This window comes from Gadus morhua, chromosome 19 (assembly GCF_902167405.1).
Source record: "Gadus morhua chromosome 19, gadMor3.0, whole genome shotgun sequence".
Classification (NCBI taxonomy): Eukaryota; Metazoa; Chordata; class Actinopteri; order Gadiformes; family Gadidae; genus Gadus; species Gadus morhua.
Window position 1 is genome coordinate 15,187,853 of NC_044066.1, and position 11,166 is coordinate 15,199,018.

The window sequence follows — 11,166 nt, forward strand, 5'->3', positions numbered from 1 at the left end:
TTGGCTGGTAACCCAAAGGCTGTTAGTCCCATCCCCAAGCTCCACCTAGCGTCGAGTGTCGAGGTGTCTCTGAGCAAGACGCCGCACTCTAACTGCTCCCGCCGCGCTGGCTGTCGCCTTGTGTGACTGAAACCGCTGTCGATGTGTGAATGTGTGCCTGAATGGGTGATTGTGAGGCGATATTGTAAAGTGCTTTGAGTCGCCACTGATGAGAAAAACGCTGTATGAATGCAGTCCACTTATTTGCCATTTACGTCTATGTTTCGTATGGTCCGTGGTTTGTAGCCACTATGCTGTTACTTACAGTCGGTCGTTCAGACAAGGCTTTTTACGCAAAGTGACTTAAGGCCTTTTGCACACTAAGAAAGAATTTTACTGGCGTAAAAAAATGCATCCACAATTTTCCTTAACACGTTCATGTCTCTTTCGCCTCTTACACGCTGAACGTGAAACGTCAGGAAGCGACGATCTGTCATCTCCTCCACGGTGATGATGTCAGCGTGTTGCCCAGCTGTATGCATGATGTCACCACGGGAGAGACAGAGGGGAGAGAGGATGGACAGGGGGGGAGAGGAGAAGGAGAGAGGAGGAGGAGAGAGAGAGACAGAGAGGAGAGAAAAGAGACAGAGGGGAGAGAGGAAAGACAGAGGGGAGAGAGGAGGGACAGGGGGAGAGAGGAGAAGGAGAAAGGAGGCGGAGAGACAGAGGGGAGAGAGGAGAAGGAGAGAGGAGGAGGAGAGAGAGAGACAGAGAGGAGAGAGGAGAGAAAAGAGACAGAGGGGAGAGAGGAAAGACAGAGGGAGAGAGGAGAAGGAGAAAGGAGGAGGAGAGACAGAGGGGAGAGAGGAGAAGGAGAGGGGAGGAGGAGATACAGAGGGGAGAGAGGAGAGAAAAGAAACAGAGGGGAGAGAGGAGAGAAAGAAGGGAGAGAGGAGGTACAGGGGGAGAGAGGAGAAGGAGAGAGGAGAGAGGAGGGGAGAGAGGAGAGACAGGGGGGAGAGAGGAGAGACAGGGGGAGAGAGGAGAAGGAGAGAGGAGGGGGGAGAAGGAGGAATCAGTGGCGGGGCCACTATAAAGGCCAGGGTTCACTCACACGCGGGCACGCCCCTCCTCTCTGGAACGGCCTCCTGCTGTGATCAGACACGCAGTCCCGCCCGCGGCTGAACCCAGCCCGCCACACAGAGGGCGTTTAGGAGCCTTTATTTATAGATTTAAGATACTCAAATAACCGCTGCAGCAGTAGTCACGACGACCAGCGGAAACACTGACCGGGACCCCCGTTCCGTCCCCCCCGTCCCCATGCCTCCCCTGACAGAATACACACAACACCCGTCCCCATGACGACCAAAGGTGAGCTGTCCCGCGGAAGGACGTTCCGACGCGTGTGCGCGTGTTTGTGTGCGCCCGCGTGTGTGTGCTTGCGCGTGTGTGTGTGCTTGCGCGCGTGTGCGTGATTGCGCTTGCGCGCGTGCGTGCGTGTGTATCACCACGGGGGGGGGGGGGCACAGACTCAGTAAGAGACAGTTCAGTTGGTGTTCAGGAGGGAGGAGCGGGGAGGGCTGTTGGTTCTGAACCGGCCGCTCTCTGATTTACCGGTCGGTCAGGAACTCTGCCTTTTGTTTGTCGCCAGGCTCGTTAAACTCTCGCCATATAATCACACACGCCATCGTCGCGGCGACAGTGATGAAGACGAGCAAATCGGGGCACGGCAAGCCCACACACACACACACACACACACACACACACACACACACACACACACACACACACACACACACACACACACACACACACACACACACACACACACACACACACACACACACACACACACAAATACTCAGGCATAGACACACGAACACACGAACACACAAACACACACACAGCTGGGATTTGTAAATGTCATTCAGCTTGTTTCCTCTCTCGGTGGGGACACAAGCCTCTCCTCATTATTATTATTATCACGAGCTGATGGTTAGAGAGAGGAGGGGAGAGGAGGAGGAGAGAGGGGAGACAGAGGGGAGAGGAGGGGGAGCGAGGGGAGACGGAGGGGAGAGAGGAGGAGAAGAGAGGATAGAGGGTTAACAGAGAAGAGGGAGGAGGAGGAGGAGGAGGAGGAGGAGGAGGAGGAGGAGGAGGAGGAGGAGGAGGAGGAGGAGGAGGAGAGAGGGGAAATGGAGAGAAGGGAGGGGGAGAAGAGAGAGAGACACAGGGGAGGAAACATATAAGAGAGGACAAAAGGGAGAGCGGAGGAGGGGAGACAGCAGGTTAGGAGAAGGCGCAGGGGCTGAGATAAGGGAGGTGGGGAGGAGAGGAGTCAAGGAAAACTGGTACAAAAGGAGGAATAGAGTACATGCAAAATAGTTGTTTATCAGATGAGCTGTGGACTGATTATGTTCCATCCTCCTACACAGTCCACCTTCTCTCCTCCTCCTCCTCCCTCTCTAGTCCTTTTCCTCTCCTCTCTCATCCTCTTATCTATTCTCTCATCCCTCTCTTCATCCTCCTTCTCCTAATCCCTCCTCTTCTTTTCATTCCTTCCTCATGTCTCCGCTGTCCTTTCAGCCCCTTCTCCTCCTCTATCTTCCCTCTTCTCCCCTCCCGTCATCTCCTCTCTCTACTTATCTCCTCCCTGCTCTGCCCTTATTACCTCTAATCTGCTATACTCTCCTCTCCTTTCTTATCTCTCCTTCTCTCCTGTCCTCTCCTGTCTCCCCTCCTCTCCCTTCTTCTCTCTCTTTTCTTCTCTTACCTCATCGCCTCTCGCCTGTCCTCTCCTCTCTCCTGTCCTCTCCTCTCTCACCTCCTCTCCTTTCTCCTCGCTCACCTCCTCTCCTTTCTCCTCTCTCCTGTCCTCTCCTCTCTCACCTCCTCTCCTTTCTCCTCTCTCACCTCCTCTCCTTTCTCCTCTCTCCTGTCCTCTCCTCTCTCACCTCCTCTCCTTTCTCCTCTCTCCTCTCCTGTGTTTCTGGGTCTGTGAAGCAGGTTACCCAAAGAGCTGGTTCACGTGCCGCCCATCCCCCTGATAACCGCTTGAACGGATGAGTGTGTGAGAGGAGGATAGAATGAATGGAGGAAGGGATGTATGGATGAGCAGATGAAGAGGAGAGCGGATGGAAGGATGAGGGCAGAGGGGATGAGCGGGTGAGAGGGTTCTCATGATCAGAGAAAATCACATCTCCTCTACGTCAGTCTGTCTCCTGTGCACTTTAATGGCCAGCAATGGTAATGCTGTGCGTGTGCGTGTGTGTGTGTGTGTGTGTGTGTGTATGTGTGTGTGAGAGAGACACTGCAGGTCCTTAATGATGATGATGTTCAGTTAGAGAGCTGTTTACTAGTCTCCCCTAGATACACACAACCGACGCACGCGCACACACAAACACGAACACGCACACACAGACACTCGACGCAGTGCAACACTAGAAACAAAACTAATCGTCTAAGCAGCTTTCCAAACAGCTGACTTCCCCAGAGTTGGGGATGAGGTCGTGTGTATGATCTTTATGTACACTGTGTGCTTTTCCCACCCTGCATCTGTATGCACACTGACCATATCATTTCAAAAGGTGGCGTTTTCAAAATAAAAGCGCCGTCAGGGCATATCTAATGTCGAGGATCAGCAGCATGTGATACTGCTGAGCGGGCAGATCAGAGCTGGTCAGCTCTGAGTGATGACGCATCGCTGCAGAAGATCTGGACCAACACCATCATCTAGCTCATTTATATATCTGGATCATCTGCCTCATCTATATATCTAGATCTAGATTCAGATCATCAAGTATCTACTAACCCTGATCTCATCACTGTCTAACCCTGACCTCACCACAGTCTAACCCTACCTCATCACAGTCTAACCCTGACCTCACCACAGTCTAACCCTACCTCATCACAGTCTAACCCAGACCTCACCACAGTCTAACCCTGACCTTATCACAGTCTAACCCTACCTCATCACAGTCTAACCCTGACCTCACCACAGTCTAACCCTGACCTTATCACAGTCTAACCCTGACCTCACCACAGTCTAACCCTGACCTTATCACAGTCTAACCCTACCTCATCACAGTCTAACCCTGACCTCACCACAGTCTAACCCTGACCTTATCACAGTCTAACCCTACCTCATCACAGTCTAACCCTGACCTCACCACAGTCTAACCCTGACCTTATCACAGTCTAACCCTGACCTTATCACAGTCTAACCCTACCTCATCACAGTTTAACCCTGACCTCACCACAGTCTAACCCTGACCTTATCACAGTCTAACCCTACCTCATCACAGTCTAACCCTGACCTCACCACAGTCTAACCCTGACCTTATCACAGTCTAACCCTGACCTTATCACAGTCTAACCCTGACCTCACCACAGTCTAACCCTGACCTTATCACAGTCTAACCCTGACCTTATCACAGTCTAACCCTGACCTCCACACAGTCTAACCCTGACCCTATCACAGTCTAACCCTGACCTCCACACAGTCTAACCCTGACCCTATCACCGTCTAACCCTGACCTCCACACAGTCTAACCCTGACCTCACCACAGTCTAACCCTGACCTTATCACAACACACGTTGTGTTAGATGTCAGACTGCAGTAAAGCAGGACTAGGTAGACAGTTATTGTAATGGTGGAGGGGGGTGTTGACAATGTGAATCATGATATATGATACATAATGGATAAGAGTTTGTGCTGTGTCGAGGTATGATTCATAACAGATTTCTCCAGTTGCTAGGATTAGGAATAAATGACAGAATTACAGACGGTAAAATTGTTTTGATTAAATTAGTCAAAATAAAAGGACATATCAACACAATGGAATTAAGATAAATCTAATCAAATAAGATAAAATACAATGAAGTTAGATTATTCAAGAGGATATGAGCAAAAATAAAAAAATTATATACAATGATATGAGCAAAAGTCAAATGTGATTTTACCAATGATATGAAGCATTGTTTATGTATGAATACTCACTGATAGGCTGTCCACAAATAGGTTAACAATTATAGATAAGATATTTAGACTGGTTACTAAGAAAATGTATAAAGTGCAAGTTAATGAAATCAACTATTTACAATGTGCATAATCTAACATTTAACACTAATTCATGCTGCAATTCCTGATTAGTTTAGGTTGTCAGAAAAAAAAAATATTTGACTAATGCCAACCATTTTCTCATAATGTATTAATAATTTAATATAAATATTAGGACTATGATGAATTTCTTACAAATTTGAATTCATGTTGGAATAATGTTTTATAAATAATGAAGTCAGTATTAATTAACGATTAACTACTACTTCCGACAGAATAAGTAATAACAGGTTCATAAGATAGATATAATAAACCTGTGATCCCTAATACCAGTATCAAGGGATTAAAGTGGCCTAAATATACATAATACAAAAAAGTAATTATCTATTTATGCTATCACTAAATTTTCAAGCGCAATATTACATATATAATGTGATTCTTAGCTTCAACAGCCTGCTTATATCAGAACATCACTTACACGTCTAGAAATGACTCTCTCACACACACACACACACACACACACACACACACACACACACACACAAACACACACACACACACACACACAATAATGACCTTTACTGGTAGTAACCCTCTCTTATATCCACCTTCGCAGAAAAATTGCAACTCTGAGTATTAATATCAATAAATAAAATAAATAAACCACATCAGCGTCCAGCTGTCAGTTAGAGTAGCCGCTCTGTTCGAGGCAATAACGGCCTGTGGATTTGTTCTGGTGCGTCTCCTCTCTTTTTCTTTTTTTACACACAGTCTGCTCCAGGGAGGGACAACAAGCACTCCTCTGTGTTCCGCCGTGCTGTGTGTTGCTCTGTGTGTTGAAAAGGGTGAGATGGATTCGTTCCCCCGTTGTTAAACAGCAGGGTGGAGTTAGGCAGGTCTTAGTGTGTGAAGTGAAGGCGAGGTGGATGGTTAACCTTTTAGAAAAGCGCACAGCAGAGTGCGATTTATTTTATATATTAAATTGTTTCTTATCTGTATATTTATCTATGATATATATGGATACACTTAGGTGTTATTAAAGGAGGAATATAAATATGTATAGTAGTCTCATAACGTCTTATTATTAGTCAGTAACAAGCATAAACTAACAATTAACAATTTATTAACAGTGAATTAATGGTCTAGTAATCATTTATAAACTGTGTTGATTTTTAATTAGTAAAGTACAGTTATTTTACTCTTATGTAAAGGGTTATCAGTAGGAATAGATGTGGATGCTCTGCTCGTGGATGACACGCACGCATGCACGTGCACACACACACACACACACACTTTCAGGACACACACACCAGTTATGAATTAAAACAGCAGCCAGGTCAATCTCTGACCAACCACCAAACACGTCCCTGCGCCACTAATTTAACCAATGACAGCCCAGTGTGCACAGCATGACCCGTTCAACACATGCAAAGCTCTGCAGATGTTAGCACGTTAAGGCTCCATACATTAATAATGTGTGCATACATTGATGTAGGCGGCGATTTTAATCTTCCAAGCACACACTGTGAAATGTTCCTGCCGGGGGGGGGGGGGGGGGGGGAGGAGAGAGAGAGAGAGAGAGAGAGAGAGAGAGAGAGAGAGAGAGAGAGAGAGAGAGAGAGAGAGAGAGAGAGAGAGAGAGAGAGAGAGAGAGAGAGAGAGAGAGAGAGAGAGAGAGAGAGAGAGAGAGAGAGAGAGAGAGAGAGAGAGCTCGATATAGTTCACTTTTAGTTCATCATGAGGCAGAGGATTTCTTGACCAGGTTTTGTGCTTATGACACTGAAGAGGAGCTCCAGTGGTGCAGTGCAGAAGCTTCTTTGTAAGAGACTCTACGGAACATAACAAATCAATAGAATCATATTTTCTCGCTATAGTCGCTGTGAGTGTGTATTGCACGCGTGAATCTTGTTTGTGTTTCCGATCTCATTCCAGATGCATTATGTTCCTTCCCATCAGGTTCCATTAAGTTCCAACACAGTGCATTATGGGTAGTTTCCCGAGATTAGCAATAAAACCCTGGTGCTCCAAAACCGTGCTTGTAGGCCAAAGTTGAAGCAACGACGTTGGTGGGATGATAACCTAAACGTAGTTTCATTTATTGGCTTTTTAATGACATAATTTTGTGGTAAACACTTTATCGGACCAATTAAATGGTAATGCCAAACTAAAACTTTTTCTATACCTACATTTTAGTATCACATCAATCCTTAATAGACCATCTACTTCTTAATGGTTCCCCCCGTAGGATTCTTCAGAACAGGAAAAGCATTACACCCCGATAAAACTACGACCAAGACGTCGAAGACTTTGTAGAAAGACCAGACCTGTAGCGGAAAGGCCTGAGCAATGGAAAGCAGACACAGGCTAAAGCGCAGATAGCAGATAGAACAGCTAATAGACTGGAAGCCCAGAAAGCTTCATCAAAATCAAAATGGCCGGCGACCTACCTAGAACAATTCCTGGTGGAGGAGGAGGAGGAGGTGGAGGAGGGAGTCCAGGTGTGTGGACTATGGGTCATGGATGAAAGGGTGAATGGATGAATTGTTGGAATCGGCTTTTGCTGAAAAAACAGAAAAGGGAGAGATGAATGGATGTTAGGCCTCATCAGCGATTCTCGTGTTTAGTTTCTGCTATTCAGTGGCTCGCTCTCTACCAGGAGGGAGAATGGGCTGAATTGAGCTTCAGCGGCGGGAAATAATCAGGAGTCATTCGGAGAGGGGATCCACACGCCTTCTCTTTATCTGAACCCGTTTGAGATCATCTCTTCTCTCTCTCCTCCAGTGTGTTTCTACACCTCCCTCTCAATCCCTCTCTCTTTGGTCGCCCGTCTGTGTTTGTCTTCTCTTCACACATTTGTTTGATTTCTCCTCTCAGGCTGAACTCCTCTTCTCTTATCAGCGTCTTCTTCCCCCTCTCTGTCTGCTTTGTTCATAGCATCGTTTGATTGACAGCGAAATCATAATATCTTACACAGCTATGTTTCCAGATGGGTGCCACAGCGGAGAGTACATGACAGGGGTTTAAAGGGGACATATTATACCACCAGGTGTGACTGTGATTAGCCTTACAAGCCTTTTCGAAAATCTGCCCCATACGACATCACTAGTGGGCGTGGCCACCTAGATCTCCAGCACAGCACAGATCTAGGTGGACACGCCCACTAGTAATGTCATATGGGGCAGATTTTCGAAAAGGCTTGTAAGGCTAATCACTCTCACACCTGGTGGTATAATATGTCCCCTTTAAATGAAAAAAGAATGGACACAAACATGTTGAGGTGGATACATTATTTAAATATGAGCAGAAATAAACAAAATGTGCCGGACTAGATATAAAAAGTTAACAAATATAAGTGTGTCTGACTTATGGATCAAGGTTTTGTGGTTTGGTGGGTCTGTGAGGTTCTTTGATGATGATCGTTATGTTGCTGTATTGTTGCTCCCCCCCTTTCCCCTGGACACCAACGGGGTGGGTCGTAACAATACCGCTATGTTATGATGTCATGATGATGGTGATTGGCAGTTATGCGATGATGTCATGAGGGCTGGTATGTTATCACGGCTGTTATGTTATGATGTCATGACGGCTGTTATGTTATGATTTCACGATAATGGTGATGGGCAGTCATGTTATGATGTCATGATGGCAGATATATTATGATGTCATGATGCCAGTTATGGTATTATGTCATGACCGTTAAGTTATGTTCTGCCGTCATGGCGACGGTGTCGCTCCGTGATGCTGTGATGTCATGGCGACGGTGTCGCTCTGTGAGGTCATGACGAGAGTGTTGCTTCATGATGCATCGATGTCGTGGTGACAGTGATGTCATGCTAACTCTGCTCTCCTCCCCCCCCCCCCCCTCCCCCCTCCCTCCCCCAGCGGCCATCGTGAGGAAGAGGCAGTGGTGTGAGATGTTCCCGTGCCTGGAGGACGAAGGATGCGACCTGCTGGTCAACCGCTCGGGTTGGACCTGCACCCAGCCTGGGGGGAGGGTCAAGACCACCACCGTGAGTCCCCCCCCCCCCCCCAACCCCCCCCCATCACCCTCCTATCAGCCTCCCCCATCTCGTCTCTCGGCCTCTCTCCCACCATCCCTTCCCTCACGGTCGTTTATCATCCCAGTCTCCGTATCTCGCTCCACCCCTCCCTCCTTCTCGTTGTCTCCTCCCCCCCTCTCTCGGTTCACTCCCACCTTCAGCCCCGCCGTGGTTCCCTCCTCCCTCTCCTCCCCATCCCTGGGTCTCTCTCTCTCTCTCTGACGTGTGCTATGCGGTGTCATGAGTACGTGGTGATGTTCTTTGTTCATTTTTAAGATCAATTAATTGCCGTAATCAACAATAGAGAAGATAATGGTATTCTCTCATCAAACATGGTCCGATTCTGCAATCTAAGTGGTAAAATAGATTTTGCTTAATGAAGTGTGTAATTAAGTTTCTTAACTGGGTAAATTGGCTGTCATTGGCAGTCGAGTTGCTTCTAAAAACAAACACCAGACTTTACTCCGTACCATATGAAAACATACCACCGATGTCACAGCAAAGCTTTGGCAAATCACACAAAAATGGACCAGAAACACACCCCAACCTCGTCAATACCGCACGCACAAAACACAGCTCAACAACACCAAGGGGGAGGCAATCGGAAAAACTCTTACCTGGCTCAGACCTTTACTCAGAGACAAGGAGACAAACAGAGGCAGGACTTGGGTAGCTCAACACCAAGGAACACAGGTGAATGTGATTATCAATGAACACAGGTGAATGTGATCATCAATCAATACAGGCGACATGTGACAAATGCAGACACACAGGGAAGAGCGTTTTAATGGTGTTAAAAGATGGGATCAGACAGGATGATCTTGTTTTTTAAATTGTTATTATATGAAACTCTTAAAGGTGACATATTATACCACAAGGTGTGAGTGTGATTAGTCGTTACAGGCTGTTGTGAAAATCTGCCCCACTTGTGATGACGGAAGAGGCAGATTTTCAAAATTGGCATGTAACGGCTAATCACACTCACACATGGTGGTAGAATATGACACCTTGAAGAAAAATTGTATTTCGACCTATTCATTAATTTACACTCAACTGGTACATTTCTTATTTTGTTTTTACTGAGCACACACAGTAAGCCTTAAACGCTGAGGACTGTTACACGCAAAGGACAAACTCAGAGCAGCTTATCTACCACCCCAGATGGTCCTGAGAACCCAAAGTCTCTCCGTTTCAGACACCCCCACATACACCTTCTGCTATTACATTACACCTTTAGACACACACACGCGCGCACACGCCTTATGCTATTACGTTACACACCCTCCGGCACACCTTATTCTATTACATTACACATCCTCAGACACACAACCTCAGACACACACACCATCAGACACACACACCACCTCAAAATACTGTTACATTACGTACAGAGACACTTTCAAACTGTTATCTACCTCAAAACACACTCTTCTGTAACTGAATAACACAAACAAACAAAAACAAACGCACACACAAACAAAGCTCAAAACAGTAACATTAGTGACGGAAGCAATTATAGAAGCTTTAAACACCCACTTTAAAACACCCACTTTTGCTCAAACGCAAACACAGACACACACACACACACACATGCACGCACGCAAACACACACACACACACACGCACACACACATTACAGTATATAGCTACATTGGTACATGGTACCAATTATAGATGGTTTAAACACACAGTCACACACCCCGACACACAAGCAATGCATTTATTTGTCCGTGTGTGTGTGTGTGTGTGTGTGTGTGTGTGTGTGTGTGTGTGTGTGTGTGTGTGTGTGTGTGTGTGTGTGTGTGTGTGTGTGTGTGTGTGTGTGGATACCTGCAATCTCCCCTGCTTACGGTTGCCTAGCGATGTGTACAGTCCATAATATACCTGGCAGGGGTGACACTTTCTTCATGTTCCAGATACCCAGCAATCTGTTATCTGGGCAGCAGGGTAGCTAGATCACACACACACACACACACACACACACACACACACACACAAACACACACACACACACACACACACACACACACACACACACACACACACACACACACACACACACACACACACACACACACACAAAGTCAC

General features: G+C 46.7%; 1 protein-coding gene across 2 annotated transcripts in view; it reads left to right on the top strand.

Moving 5' to 3' along the window:
* tafa5a (TAFA chemokine like family member 5a) overlaps positions 1-11,166 on the top strand; it is a 90,772-nt gene that overhangs the window by 60,951 nt on the left and 18,655 nt on the right. For both annotated transcript variants that reach the window (XM_030342221.1, XM_030342222.1), the window contains exon 3: positions 8,921-9,048. In XM_030342221.1, coding sequence (XP_030198081.1) covers positions 8,921-9,048 — 128 coding nt within the window. The remainder of the gene's footprint in view (positions 1-8,920; positions 9,049-11,166) is intronic.